Raw genomic sequence first — 16,135 nt, 5'->3', positions numbered from 1 at the left:
TGATTATAATTTGTTCACAGCTTTATCAATGAATTTTTCCTTCGATGAAAGGATTTATTTAATAAAACCTTTGTTTTAATTGATTAATTTGATAGTATATCAAATTATCGTGATGTAAATGTAATTATTAAGCTACCAGACCTGCATCTTTTGCCATGCTATAAAATGCACTAGATGAATTTCGTAGCAGCACATCAGGAGCATCATATTCAATAATGAGTCCTTTATCCAGTACAATAACTCTGTAAAAATATATAACTTATGAATTATTTCTGTAACATAAATAAAATCTAACACATAAGTACATAATATTTACCTATCAGAGTCCAGAATTGTATTAAGCCTATGTGCTATTGTTAAAACTGTGCAATCTTTAAAATCTTCCCTAATTGTTCTTTGAATTAAATCATCTGTTTCTAAATCAACCGCGGCTGTTGCTTCATCTAATACAAGAACTTTGGTTTTACGAAGAAGGGCTCGTGCTAAGCATATTAATTGTCGTTGGCCCACACTAAGATTATCACCTCCTTCGGATACTTCATGCAACAAGCCATTAAGTAGATCTACAAATTACAATTAAAATAAGATAAAACAAATGTTATATAATTATATAAAAGATATTGTATCTATACGTAAGTTGAATAATATTTTTTTGTTAGTACTTTGCACAAAAGATTTAAGATGAGCATGTTCCAGCGCTCTCCATACTTCATCGTCCGTGTGTTGATCGAATGGATCTAAATTCATTCTCAAAGTGCCAGAGAATAATACTGGATCTTGCGGTATGATGGTCAATTTAGATCTAAGATCGTGAAGACCTAATTTAGCAACATCAATACCATCGATAATAATTTTTCCACTTGCTGCTTCAAGTATTCTAAATAGGGATAATGTTAAGGAAGATTTTCCAGCGCCGGTTCTACCAACGATACCAACTTTTTCTCCTCCCTTAACAGTAAATGTTAAACCATGGAGAATAAGATCTAATCCTTCTCTATAACGGACTTTGTAATCCTTGAATTCAACTTGACCGGTTACAGGCCACTCTTTTGGAGGAGCAGTTTCTGGTACTACCCAAGGTGCTTCTTGGGGAGTTTCGCCATATTCTTTTATTCTCTCTACTGCTACAATATTTGTTTCTACATCAGAGGTCATGCGTACAAGCCAATTCAAAGTTTGTGTAATCTGAAAAGCAATATAACATCCAATTTAAATCATATCTTTTTTTTTAAATAAAATAACATAACACATAACTTAATTAAGGTGCAATAATAGTGATAACATTATTTACAAATTATTTACTTTTATATATCAAAATTATCTTACCTGTAAAGAATAACTGACAGACAATCCGACGAAACCAGCACTAATAGTATCTCTTCCTAATACAACAAATAATGCTGAGAAGAATATAATTAAATTTCCAACCATCTCCAAACGTATTGCAAGCCATCTATAACATTTACATCACGTATTACATATCTTATTACAATAATGTCATGTTTAAACTTATAAATTATTAAATATTCAATGTATGTATACCAACCTATTTGCAATTATACCAGGATAATAACAAATTTGATTAAAATCTACTTTACTTTCTGATTCATGTATAAATCTTTCTTGTACACCAAATGCTCTAATTGTTTGAGCTCCTGAAAATTGAAGTATACGTTTATTTTAACCCATATATTAAAACACATGTATTAATTTTTATTTTCATGTATTTTTGAGAAAGAATATAAATAGTAGAAAATGTTTGCGTACCAGTTACAGATTCACTAAAATGTGAGTATATAGGAGATCTTGATATAGATTCCAAACGTTTTAATTGTCGCGAAGTGGCGACATAAAAACGCTGTATAAAGTAATAAATAAATCCTATTGGTACGATCACAGCAACAAATTCTGGTGTACTGAAGCTTATAACGAAGAGAGTTGCTATTACCTGTAATAGGAATATATAATTTCAAATAATTTAATTAAACTAATACATTTTGTCTCTATTGAAAAGAAAAACAAAATATTTATTGCTGCATGTATATAACAATTACTAATTAAGAAATAAAGACAAGAAATTAAAATAATAATATAATATGAATAATATTATGGGCATAATTTAATAATACTTTTAATGAAAAGAAAAGTAACTTCACATAAGAAAGATAAAAATATTACGCATGCACAATCTGATAAAATAAAACACCCATGTCTTTCCAGACACCCATAGCATGGCAGAACACAATTGATAAATATATGCCACAGGTCCACCAACATGTACCTTAAACACAGTTATTACCCTTCTTAGATGCACTCACATACATACATAAATATATATGAGTAATATGTGTATATATATATACACACACACATATTACACATATAAAAAATACATATTTCAAATTCATGTAATTTTGCCCTGTCACCCATTGTATATCACAGGAACACATCCAGTACGTGTACATTTTTATAATAAATAGGACTCACAATAAGCGGACACAATTATACTTGTACGATTCTTACAAAGAATAAATATACATATAAAACTACCACAGTCGATCCATAAAATGCAAAATACAGATAACAATTTAATAGCATATAAATTTCATTATCCATATGATCCTTTTTTTTTTTAATTATAGAAAGTAATAATTAGAATCATTGTATAAAATATTTCATTGGAATTCAAATATCTGTATATATGTATATATATGTACTAGTGCTTTCAAATAAAAATATAATAAGATAAGACATAAATATTGAATTCCTACTTGAAGGTAACGAAGAAGAATCACTTGAGTCATTGTTCAAGAAAATCTATAGAAAAATAATATCAAACACATCGAAGAAGTTAATTTTTTTGGATTTCAGATCTCTTCCAAAAATTACCTCGAAAAGACAATAGATGCTATCAGAAATTTGTGGAGGAAGAGATGTATCCAGTATGTCCACATCTTTAGCAAACCTGGAGATAATACGACCAGTAGGTGTTGTATCAAAGAAGGTCAATGGAGCACGCATCACAGCACGCAGCATCATTATATGCATCTGGCGAGCAGCCAGCCAGCAACCCAGCTGAGGTGCCAAATCGCAGAAAAAACTCGCCATCGCTACAACATCAGACATTGATAGCTTTCATTGTAACCATATTGCGGATGGTCAAAAATTTCAAGGATCCAATGCTATATTACATAAACATAAGTAAGATTTTAACAAAATTACAGACGTATATTATTTTCAACAGACAGAACTTTATCAATTGTATTCATTGATTAATATTAATAAGTTTTGATAATAATATCTTGAAAAACAATATTTTTGAAAATTTGTTCATAAGCCACATTATAAATAATGAATATAATAAAAGTAATGATTTGATATATAAAAATAAAGATTATTTTCTTTATAAAGTTATCTAACTGAAATTGTTATCTATTTTAATTATTATTCGTCTCATGTTATGCGAGGGGGTGAAGTTTGCTGTGACATGCGAAGTACATAAATATATAATAATAACATATTTTTAATAACAGTGCAAAAGAAATGCAGATAGTTCCTATTTTATGAATTAACATTATTAGAATGTAATATTGAAAAATAATATTAATAATATTATATAATATATATAATGTCACTTTTAAAGACAGGAACTATCTTTACTGATCGTGAATTTTGAAAAGAGACGTTTTCTAAAAGGCAGTAAAAACAGTGCAAGCAAATATACAGTATTAAAAAATATAACAAGCACAAGCGTTACTTTTACCTTTAAATAAATACATTACTTGTATAATTGTGTCCATAACCTTAATTCCTACAATATTGCTTAATTACATATTTAAAATACAATAACATTTTTTTTTTTAAATATATTAGCACATTCATTAAATTTAAGATGTGTGTCCGATGATATATTTACAAATGAAATATGAGTATGAATTTGATTTTTACTATATACTATTTTCAAATGTTTTTTAATGTTTCATAATATAGTGCATGCATATCTTAAATATTTTTTATATATAATTATATATGTTTCTTATATTTTATATGTGACCCAAAGATAATAGTATCAATAAATAAATTAATAATGATATTGTTGTGTATATTAATATGTTGTATTGATGAATATTGCACCCTCCCCAAAGAAAGAATGTAAGAAATATTTGTTCAATTAATTTTTCCTGAAAGAATCTAATTAAAATTCCATTACTCTTTCAATAAGAAACTGACATCTTTGGCATACTAACCGTTGATTTAAAAGTATTGGAAATATTGTTGTAAAATTTTTATGTTATCTATATATTATAATATTAAAAGTTATCTGATTAATTATTGCTCAAACAAACAAGAATTGAATTTCGTTTTCCAAATATGGAACGGTATTATTAAAGTGGTTCAATATTATGAACTAATATAATTTCGTTATAATCTAACTATGAAAAATATATTATGCAATCTATATAAATATTATTCATTTCCTTAATATAAAATAGAAAAAAATAGGAAAAAAAAATTCATAGAACCAGCGATCAACATGCAATGATATAAGTTGATTGGCCTAATTTTTAAAAATATGTTTTAGAATTATATTTCTATAATTTTTAAAGCTAATGTGTATTGTTGTGTGTAATAACTAATTAAAACAATTTAATCCTAAAATTGTCACTGAGTGATTTTGAAATAGAACTAAATACATATAGTGTAATAAAAAATAGTTACGTAAAACGTTAAAAATTATGCATTTCCATCCACATAATATAAATTAAAAATAATAGTAATAAGAATACCAATATACTTTTGTTTTTCTTTTTATAGACATTATATGTAAGTTAAAGGTAAATCTGAAGAATAGATTTGGAAATTAAATGTTGGTATAATTTTTGACAGAAAATGATAAATTATGGAAAAAATGTTGCCCCAATTAGCACATTAAAATCCATAAGCATTTGCTTATAATAAGTCGACAACATAATTGACTAATTAGAACAATGATTTTCATTTGTAATAAATTTTTAAGAATCAATATTTGTTAAACGTTGTAATTTCAACGTGAAAAATATCATACCCGAAAGAGACAAGTGATCCAAGAATGCAGTATGGTTGGTAGAATATTGTCAACAACATCGATGTCTTTACCGAGTCGACTAAGAATGCGACCAGTTGGTGTTTGGTCAAAGAACGACATCGGGTTGTGAAGAACATGGCGCATTGTTTTTTGGAAGAGAGACGTGGAAGCGATTACCATCCCCTTTGCCACGAAAAACGCCATTCCAAGTACTGTCAGGCCTACAACGATTGGTGACAACTTTGGTAGATATTAAATTGGCAAATTATATTAACATTTACGTCACTTCATAATGAATTTGATGACATAAAAAAAGAAAAGGAAAATATAAATATATATGAGTAATATTTTTGATTACAGCGTATCACCTGTCCAGTATAATGTACAAGTTCCTTATTGCAATCACACATGAATAATACAGGTGCATTACAAATGAAAAGAACAAGGAATAGTATTGCTGTGCAATGTTACTATAAAAGCACGAAATAAATAATATAGCGATCGAACAAAGCAGAATTAACTAATTATCGCACTATCGATAATGAAAAGCTACATATAATTTGTTACTACAATTTCTATTTGCTATTAGTCTATTTATATCTATAATAAAATAGCTATTAAAACGAAAAACTACAATAAAAAACAGAATAGAACTTAAGATGTCAGTTTTCCTACATTTTGCTTTTATGAATTAATCACATATGTACCCATTGGTGGACCATTGTTCTTAGTAGTGATTTTTAAACATTTTTTGAAGCAACATAGGTGTAAAATTTTTAATAAAACGACCAAAAATTTCATCTACTTTGTGAGATTAATTTGAAATCTCACATACCGACATTAGACAAAAGAACCAGGCCTTAATATTTGGTGGCAAAACGTTGTCTAATATATCAATGTCCTTTCCAAAACGATTTAATATTCTGCCAGATGGAGTAGTATCAAAGAATCCGACAGGTGATCGCAGTATGCCAAATAACAATTCTGAATGCAGCAATTTACTGCTTTTTAAACTGCCAATAACCAACGTCAGCTGTGCAAGCATCACAAAAGTCGCTGAAATTTAATTGGAACTTATTGCTACATACTATGGTATGAAACAAATGTAATTGTTACATCGCTTATAACAAATTCTTAAGATATAATTTTTCGTTCATCTTTTGTTTGATATGTATATATAATATAATAATATAATATAATTTTTTTTTATATTTGATAAATAACGTCAATATTAAAAGTATATCCCAATTATGAATGTAATATCACGAATGTAGAAATATCTGCCTAATTTTTGTGATAAAATGTAAACAGAAGCCTTTTTATATACATTTTGTATATTTTGTACATTTAGAATGTTAGAAATAATTTAAATGTCACTTTTTTGTTAGTAACTTGAAAATTACAACATAAGTCTGTGCAACAAATTGCTGATATTATTGATAGTAATACTCCAGTTGCAAAATAATTCCAATATTAACTACGGAAACATATTTAGTTTCTGATTATTAAAAACATAGAAACATATATATCCATGATTTAGTATTTAAAACATTCATCTTTGTTTATAGAAGAATATTTTATATCTTTTAATATACAAATATAAATATATATGTCAAATCTGTTATTCAACTACTTCATGCTCATATTTAATACTAAGCTCCAAATTCTATTGAAAAATATCTAAACTTAAATTTAAATTTCTCTATGCTATGTTATAAGAAATTGAAAATATTTTAAGTAAAAGATGTAAACGAAAAATACATGCAAAATAGATTTAGTTAATAGATATCAATAATAACATATTTGTGGTCAAACATATGCTACTAGAAAGCAGAAGTTTTACGATATAAGAACATTATAATAATGCTTTATTGACACAGCAAACCACACTCGCACTACTAATTAGAACTCAACATTTCATTAACATAAATTTTTGAGTAATGTGTGGCAATATGTTTTCAGAAATAATTTTGGAGTATAATCACAAACTAAATTGTTATAAAAAAATAAATAAATAAAATAAAAAAGAAATATAATTTGTAATGTAGTATCGACAAAACAAATTTTATCTGAATGCATAAGTTTTGCATTAAATTTATACGGACATAAATATCACCATAAAAAATATATATAGGTACATGCCCTTTTTGTACAATAATACAATTATAAAACAGCACGAGTCAAAATTATAATTTGTTAATGACATAAACAAATTAATTGGCTTCTGTATTAATAGTAATAGTAATAGTAATAGTAATAGTAATAGTAATAGTAATAGTAATAGTAATAATGATAATAATAATAATAATAATAATAATAATAATAATAATAATAATAATAATAATAATATATATACACGATAATACAAACGCTTACCTGAATAATAAACAAATATACTTCCATGGAAAATTATTAAAGTTCCATGAAAATATGTAAATTTAATAAGAAATAAACGATACCTTATCTGTCAATTGTAAAAAATAAAATATGAAGTTAATGTTATTTTTCTAACATACCTTGCCCAAAACCAAGAGCTCCATATACTCCAAGATACATGTCCCGTCTTGATTCTTCATTTACGACTGTACCATTCACTAAAGTCATATTATCATCTGACCACTTACTCAGCCAAACGTTTGATCCAATACTAAACGATTGGAAGACAGCATTCATAATTATCGTAGATATAGATAGGAACCATCCGATAGATTTAAAATAATGCGAATACACTTTCCACTTGACCTAATTTAAAAATGAATATTAAACATTTTCTAATAATAAATATTCTCATTTATAATATATATTTGTATGTATTAAATAATTTTCTCTTACACTGCCAGTTTCAGCCTTCTCTATTTCAATTAATTTTTCACCTTTCTTCGGTTGTAATGCAGCTTTATCTTTTATATTTTTCCCAGATAATAAATTTACAGACTGTTGACTTTCTGTAGAATATTGCCTATGCAAACGATAAAAGATGTTTATATAAATATATATATATATATATATATATATATATAATCCTTATTTCATATAATTTAATGATCATAAACTTGTTATAATTAATCTTACCTCTTGAGAGAACCATTTAATGATCTTCTATCAGTTATAGATCCTGATTCACTTTGGCTTTCTGAAATTCTTGATATAGCACGTGTTAATTTTTCTTGCAATTCTTGGGTACCAATTTTTGACTCCAATTGCTGCTTAATTTCATGTAAATCTGCATCCGAACCATCATCAGTGTGCACTGTTCCAAATTTGTCAGGTCGGTGTTACAATATAATTAATATAGTTTATCATTGAATAATATTAAAATGATAAAGGCATAACTAAAAGAAGCTAATTTAGGGTCAATTTATGCTATATTTTAAAATTAGTTTAGTTTAGATTGTGCTACACACACACACTCAATAAAAATATTATCTTTTTAATAAAGGATTTGAAACACAGCTAAGTAGTGAATATTATTAATTAAAATTTTTCATGCATTTCTTTTTTGATTTGTTTTTTAAATAATAATGTTATAGCAATACTATAATATATGCTGCAATCACGGATTTAATGTATATTTTTAAACAAAAATGAATGAATAAATTTGAAAGCTACTACTCATGTAAAATACTCCTGCTTTCAATAAATAAATGAATAAAGAATTATTAAAGCCGAGTGCAACATAATATTTTAAAAGAATAGCATAAATAGGAGTAGACAAAAATTCGTAATTACTTTTTCACTAACTTACGATTTCCAACTAAGACCCATGGAAAAATATAATTTAATATTAATGATCAATATATTGAAATTTTAAAAAATGATACGGTAATTGATAAATACCTTCTTGTAAATGTTGCATTAGAAATTCAGCGAAGGCACCCCTTTTGTCCATAAGCTGTTTGTATGTTCCACTTTCTGTTATTTCACCATCTTTAAGAACAAAGATATTGTCAACTTCCGGTAGGTAAACAATATCATGCGTAATGTGTACCCTTGTCTTTTTCTTCAACAGACCACCAGGGCCTACCACATTTTCAAATATATGTTTTCCCACATGAGAATCTACTGCACTTAAGGGATCATCCAAGAAATATATATCCGAATCATTATACACTGCTCTGGCTAAAGCAACTCTTTGTTTTTGACCGCCAGACAAATTGATACCCTTTTCACCAATTTCTGTTTGATCTCCTGCAGGTAACATTTCAAGATCTGGACCCAACATACATGCATCTATAACTCGATTGTATAAGGCTTTGTTTAAAGGTTTTCCAAACAAAACGTTATCTTGCAAAGTTGCATTTTGTATCCAGGCTTGTTGGGAAACATATGCAACAGAACCCTGCAAATAAACATAATGAATTAAAAATCTATGATAGAAATAATAACAATAATATTATTTAACAAAGTATAAGCAAATTGATATATTTACTTTTGTATTAACACGACCATTTAATTTGTCCATTTCTCCAAGAAAAGCTGATATCAAGGAACTCTTTCCAGAACCGACTGATCCAACTACCGCTACTAATTGACCTTGTTCTATAGTCATATTGATATTTTTTAAAATTGGTTTATCGTTATTTTCCATGTCCCAAGTAAAGTTACCATTTTCAATGATTAATGGATGTACTAAGAAGTAAAAATACAAATTATAATCAAATTTTTCATTAATAAAATAAACGATAGAATATTTTACATTTGACTTACATTCAGATGGATCATGCTGTACATTATTAGGATCAAGTTCTTCTGTGTTCATGAACTTATTAATACGTTTAATGGAAACATAAGCCTAAAGCAAATAAAGAAAAACCATAAGATTATTAAAATAATAGTATTAACGATTTATATTAAAAATAATAATTTATATTTTTCTATACACTTTTTAAGCTCATTACCTGAACAATATTACCTATCATCATAGGTAACATAGAAAGAGGGAATCTTAAAATATTGAATAAACTTAGTGAAACAAATGCAGTCTCACTGTCTAAGACATTCTTTTCATCTATAAGTACATATGTAGCAAAAGACACCAATGAAACCTGAAAATTTATATTATATTAATATATTTTGATTTAAAGTGAAAAATTAAAAAAGAAAGATAATTTAATTTAAATTGTTTATTTTCTACAATATAAAATAAAAATTAACTTACCAAAAATGGCGCACAAGACCAAATAAAACTTGTTCCCGCATTAAGATATGCTGCTTCTTTTAACACTTGTATTTCCTTCTTTCTAATGTGCAATATTTGTTCTTCAAAAGATGGTTCCCAAGCATATAACTTCAACACTTTTATTCCATTAAGTACTTCATTCATTAATTTAACTCTGTCATCTTTGTCCTTCATTTGCCGAATTTGTAATGTTTTAACTTTATTCGCAATCAATGCATTTATAGGAATAAGTACAATCATAACAGCTAATCCAGCAAGCACAGCTGGACCTAATTTCTCCCATAAAAAGGACAACGCTAAAACAATTTGTAATGGTGCTGACCAAATCATATTTATATATGCTGTCAAATCCATAAACCTTTGTGCATCGACGGACATTAAATTAACTATTTCACCAAGTGTTGATTCTTTTCTGGCAGAATTTGACATTCTCATTGCTTTTCTATAAATAGCTGTTATCAGTGCAGTGCGTATACGTAATCCAACTAAAAACATACGATGAAAATATTGCGATAACACTAAGGTTTGTAGCGTAGCTGTAATTAAGAGTAAAATTGCATAAAAGTAGCCCTTCCACAATGGTTCACCACCACTAACAAACCTAATAAGTAATCTGAAAAAAAAATAAAAATAAAAAATCAATATTATGTAGAAGCAGCGCAGAAGTTATTAAAAATAAATTAATATTAGAATAAAAAAAGGTAAAATAATTATTTCAATTTTATCTATACTTACTTTAACAGTTGCGGGCTAATAAAACTCATGATATCTTGTACAAGTTTAAGTACTGCACCAAATATAAAAGTTGCACCAAAAGCTTTACAAAGTGGTGGTAAAATAGAAGAAACTTTCTTCTTGGGAGTATTATCAAAATTAACTTGACCAGATGATTTTCTAAATGACGCTTTTGCATTTTGTACACTAAAAAGAACAAAAAGAAGAAAAATTCTATTTAAAATTCTGTTTTAAGATTATCGGAACATGTATTATTACATGCGCTTACCTAAAGTAAGACCAAAATAGCCTTGTTAGCCAAATAAATAAATAATTCATTATTGAATTACATGCGCTTACCTATTTTTTATTGTATGTATTAGTATATATATACACATATACTAAATACATACAAAGCTAAATATACCGAACTACAAAAATATATATATATATCTAAAAATAGTGATACTTACTTATCTTCTTTTCTAGGGTTTTTATTCCAATATGTAGCAAATTTTGGAACTATCTCAGTAGCCGTATCTTCAGGATTCATAGACCATAAATCGTTAGCTTCTAAAGGTTTTTTAAAACCTTTCCATGCAAGAGCATCGAACCATGCAAAAGTAAGTCTCGATGGAAATGATGAATTTTGTTCTGGACACGGTCTTTCCACCTATTTATTAATAAAAAAGATATATTATACATTAATATTTATATGTTTTAATCACAAGTATTGTCATATTTTATTGTCATAAAAAATAAAAGCAAAAAAATCAATAAATTTCAATCGTACCAATGGATATTCCGAATATTTAGGCTCTGCGTCAACAAAGAAATTTAATAGGAACATTAACGTTATTAAACTGTAATAGATCATATATGATACAAACAGGTACGTCAGTTCCTAAAACGAAAAAAAATATTTTATTTTCATTTTTATTTTAATAAACACTTATGAGAAAGAAAGAAAGAAAGAAAGCTAGTAAACCTACTTCGTTTGAATATTGTATTAATAAACTTCTGAATTGCACAATACCACATAATACAAGGAAAAACCAAAATAGAAATAGTAGTCCTGATGTACGCATTCCATACTTTTTATTGTAAAATAGTAAAGTTCCTGCTAAGACCTGAAATAAAAAATATTATTGAGAGAAATAATTAGATATTATAATATCTGGAAATCTTTAGACTTCTTTAAAATAATAAAATATTTAAAATACAGGATGTCATATAACTGAAGGTACTAATCGAGCAGGATGTAATTCTACATGAAAAACTAAATTGTAAATGTAGAATAGAATTTTTTAATTTAAGGCTTTCGTTTGAAGACAAGTAAGTTTGAAAATTTGTTAAGTACTTTCAGTTCGACAGATTTCACTATCTTACTCTCGGATATTTCAAAGAGCATTTTTATGCTTCTTAATATATTCACAAACATTGTCAGTATAATATCTCTTATATCAGTTCTACTCTTATGCTTATCGAACAAGAACTTGTTCGGATTGCAAGCTCAGTCAAATGCACGTATACTCGACAAATTTTCCAACTTATTTTTGTTGGAAACAAAATCTTATATGAATAAATTTTACTCACTTGTACCACTAGTTACAGGACACCCTGTATATATATAAAAGCATTTGAAATAATAATATACTTACAAAACTAACTATTTTTATAACGGGGGTAACATAATCTACATGGTATACAGTCTCATAAGGAATATTGTATATTGCTTTTCCTAAATCAACAACTGTAAGCACAATTAATGCCGCAGTAAGTACTTGCTTAGAAATATATAACCATGTGTATGGGATATTTTTTCTTCTACTATTTAACAGATAATAAACTTCCATAGCAGAGAAGATCCAAAGAAACAAGCATGGTACCCATATTAATACACTTTTTTGAAAACATTCTGTCAGATCTGGATCATCCGTGTTCCATGTTAAATTAGCATCCTAAAATATAAATTTCATTTTAATTTCAATATTTTTATTCATTAATTATACATAACTAATGTATAAGTGTATAATGTATAAGAAAAAACAAAAAAGAAAACCAAATTAGGTATTAAAAATATTTTAATATTAGGTTAAAATAACTTATAGATTATGATTAATTTCTTTTTTAAGGGATGAGAGTTATACCAAGGGATGGAAATAGTATTGAAAATAAAGATTATATAATAGTTACTTAATTAATAAGTGAACAAAAACGTTTTTGTACCATTAAAATTCATCTTTAAAAAAAGAAAAATATAAAAAGCATACATTTTATTACTGTTGACAAAAAATGTAATTCTTTCATATTATAAAATAAATAATAAAAATATTACTTATGGTTTAAACTTTTCTTTTAAAACTCATTTATTTTTACGTTAGTATAAATATAATGAAAGCATACTTCTGTGTTGAAACAAAGTTATTATTTCAAGGAAAATAAAGAAATTCTATAAGCGTTCAATAGAAAGAACAAATAAATAAAGTATTAATAAACTCACCCAAAATTTGGATCCGCAAAATTGATCCATACTTTGACTTTCCATATCGATACATTTAATCTTTCACTGATCTTTCCTTGGATATTTCTTGATGTTAATAGGTGTGACTGTCTTCAAGAATCTAGGTAAAAAGAATTCGTAAAATTTGTAGAATTATATGGCACATGCTATTCGAGGCCAATACACCTCTCTCTCTCTCTCTCTCTCCTCTCCCTCTCTCACTCTCTCTCTCTCTCTCTCTCTTTCATTCTCTTTTTCTTCCCCTCTTTCCTGCCACCCCTCAATCATCCCATTATCATCTATTCGTTTCCATTTTTTTTTTACAACGCATAAATGCATGTCACCGTTACCGCGTGATTAAAGAAAAAAAAGAAAAACGAAAAGATATAAGTAAATTGTGAGAAAAAAAGTAGCCAACAAGAAATATATTATCACAGTCACACAACACTCACCTAACGCACGAGATGTAATTTAGAATTTCTGTCTATCGACCATCCATTAGTATTAAATCAAATCTCTTTCTTTAATCTCGATTTTCGATCTCTCTCTCTCTCTCTCTCTCTCTCTTTCTCTTTCTGAAGAAGTCACAAAACTACGAACAACACATCGAACATCTCTTATTAACGAACAAACAATGACTGCAATAAATTGCGTTCACGCTACATTGAACTCTGCGACCACTAACGCGAATCCCCGTTGGGTGAAACTTTAAAATGGCCGACAGATGGCTCCATTAATAAACTCAGTCACTGCAGAGGAATTCATCCAATGGGATTGCTTAGATGATGTCATTTAAACGCGACATTGATTGTAACATTTTAAATTGTGCAATTGTTATCTTGATATATTTTTTTTCTTTTCCTTTTTCAAGAATACGACTTTTGATGTATTTACGATACTTATTTAGTTCCTTTATCTTTTTTTTCTTGTATAAAAATATAATTTGTTTTAATAAAAGAAAAAAATATATATTAAAATATTTGTCTGCATTGTATTTACTAACATAAAACAAATTCTTTGACAAATAATAATTACTATGATATTTATAGTTCACATGTATGCATATAAATAAATGTTTATAATTTCTTTCTTATTTCTTTTTTTAATTATGTAGTAGGTGTTTATATAACATCTTTTATAATACTTTCTTGTGCAATAGTCGTATTTGTCAGCCAATTATGTCTCGCTTGTTATCTTTTATCTATTTTATACACAAAAACTTTGTTTTCTTACGTCTCCCATCTACCAATATGGATATAAAATTAGAAAAGATGTTGAAGCAGAAGATACGTAGAGTTCTAATTTCTCCGTCCAATTTTATCGTGGTATAAAAATACATAAATACTTATTACACGCATAACAATTCGTTAACGGACGCTGTTTTCGATTGTTTGTAAAATGAATTTTTTTATATTCTTATATATATCTTACTCCTTTAATTATATATAAATTAAATAAATTTTATTTTTTATCAAAACCGATAAATTAAATATTTATACAAATCGTATCTATGATTTATGAATAAATAAATAGTTACAGAAGTATTAACACTCACAAAGATAAAAAAGAGAAAGTAAACTGAACGGAATGTATAGGTATACTGCTTTTATAAAAATGTATTCACTATCATGAATTACTTGGATTTAGAACCCGACCTTGAAAGTCTTACAAACAGGATCTTTTTCTACTGATTTCTGATGTTGCACAATGTTACATGATTCAAACACTTACGCACATGTACATCATATTCTATCAATAAACAATTATTTAGTAATTATATATATCTCAGTTTACTTTAATTTATATTTAATACATCGATCAATAAATTAATTTAAATAAATTCGAAAAGACAAGTGATACTATATTGCTATATAATGAAAAATTAATGAGTTTAAATATTTCAAATTATATTGAAATATCTCAAAATGATAAATTATAAAACGTAGAAATATATACTTGTGTAATACTTTATAAAAACTATTTAATTACACATTAATTCATTTATTCCCTATTTGATCGAAATTTATATTAATTCAATGTACGACTTGTCTTCGATATTATCTTTTTTATTTAATATATGTATAACAAAATTATTATTTAATTCGGAAAACAAGTAGTATGAGAGATTGATATAAATGACAATGATTTATGCCACTTTAGAACGATATAAAGGATATATTTCTTCTCTAAGTTAACGCGTTGTGCTAACACAATAATTAATGACTGTGCAGTTTTTGATTTACAAAATACAGATATTGAATTGAGGAGAATATATTTTATTTTACGATATAGAAAGCACATATTATATATATACATTCAAGTTTTGATAACGTGTTTAAGTTGAATTATTTATTTTTTTGGATTTGATTTGAGATATTAATACATTCAATTAATTTTCAACATGTCATTGCCAATAAAGAAAATTTCATTTTTTTTTGTAAGAAATATTTTTTAAGAATGACAAGCTGTTTTCTTCTTTATGACGAATTAATTTGATTAATCATTCTTGATCAGAATGAATGATAAGTAAAGTGAGGTATCGATCGATCAACTTATCTATCATGACTCGTAATATCAATACGAGTGTAATATGACGTTCTTTAGTTCCTTTTAAGTACCTAATCGAACGGTATTGCCTTAATTGAACAATATTATTTGATTTTAATAGACTCAT

The 16,135-nt window shown here is 26.9% G+C and overlaps 1 protein-coding gene across 8 annotated transcripts; it reads right to left on the bottom strand.

Annotated features, from left to right (window-relative positions):
- Positions 1–79: 79 nt before the first annotated feature.
- LOC122521874 (multidrug resistance-associated protein 1) lies at positions 80–14,284 on the bottom strand. 8 transcript variants are annotated; one of them, XM_043642598.1, is made up of 24 exons: positions 13,914–14,284; positions 13,462–13,582; positions 12,620–12,919; positions 11,951–12,088; positions 11,752–11,862; positions 11,432–11,631; positions 10,980–11,165; positions 10,224–10,857; positions 9,964–10,110; positions 9,773–9,857; positions 9,495–9,694; positions 8,903–9,404; positions 8,811–8,819; positions 8,138–8,315; positions 7,898–8,024; positions 7,582–7,807; positions 5,897–6,121; positions 5,066–5,286; positions 1,768–1,948; positions 1,547–1,655; positions 1,327–1,453; positions 663–1,185; positions 317–563; positions 80–242 (listed from the first exon to the last, which is right to left on the bottom strand). In XM_043642598.1, the coding sequence occupies exons 2-24, from the start codon at positions 13,504–13,506 to the stop codon at positions 128–130; spliced, it is 4,836 nt and encodes a 1,611-aa protein (XP_043498533.1). In that variant the 5' UTR covers positions 13,507–13,582; positions 13,914–14,284; the 3' UTR covers positions 80–127. The 8 variants fall into 8 exon arrangements, with proteins under 8 accessions (XP_043498533.1, XP_043498529.1, XP_043498527.1 ...); XM_043642594.1 differs by lacking the exon at positions 5,066–5,286 and adding an exon at positions 11,248–11,268 and having other exon boundaries at positions 5,901–6,121; positions 13,914–14,283; XM_043642592.1 differs by lacking the exon at positions 5,897–6,121 and adding an exon at positions 11,248–11,268 and having other exon boundaries at positions 13,914–14,282.
- Positions 14,285–16,135: the final 1,851 nt, after the last annotated feature.

The sequence above is a fragment of the Polistes fuscatus genome, unplaced genomic scaffold, assembly GCF_010416935.1.
Source record: "Polistes fuscatus isolate 324 unplaced genomic scaffold, CU_Pfus_HIC Scaffold5, whole genome shotgun sequence".
Lineage (NCBI taxonomy): Eukaryota > Metazoa > Arthropoda > Insecta > Hymenoptera > Vespidae > Polistes > Polistes fuscatus.
Note: the sequence above shows the minus strand (reverse complement) of the source record. Positions and strands in the feature narration are given on the sequence as shown.

What these genes read in the sequence shown, in the direction of transcription:
- LOC122521874 (XM_043642598.1), bottom strand. Translation starts at nt 13,506, where the DNA reads ATGGAAAGTCAAAGTATGGATCAATTTTGCGGATCCAAATTTTGG. An exon ending in ACAGCATGATCCATCTGAAT is followed by an intron (nt 9,695 to 9,772) that starts GTAAGTCAAATG and finishes TTTACTTCTTAG; the next exon opens with TACATCCATTAATCATTGAA. An exon ending in GGATCACTTGTCTCTTTCGG is followed by an intron (nt 1,949 to 5,065) that starts GTATGATATTTT and finishes TTCCTATTACAG; the next exon opens with GTAATAGCAACTCTCTTCGT.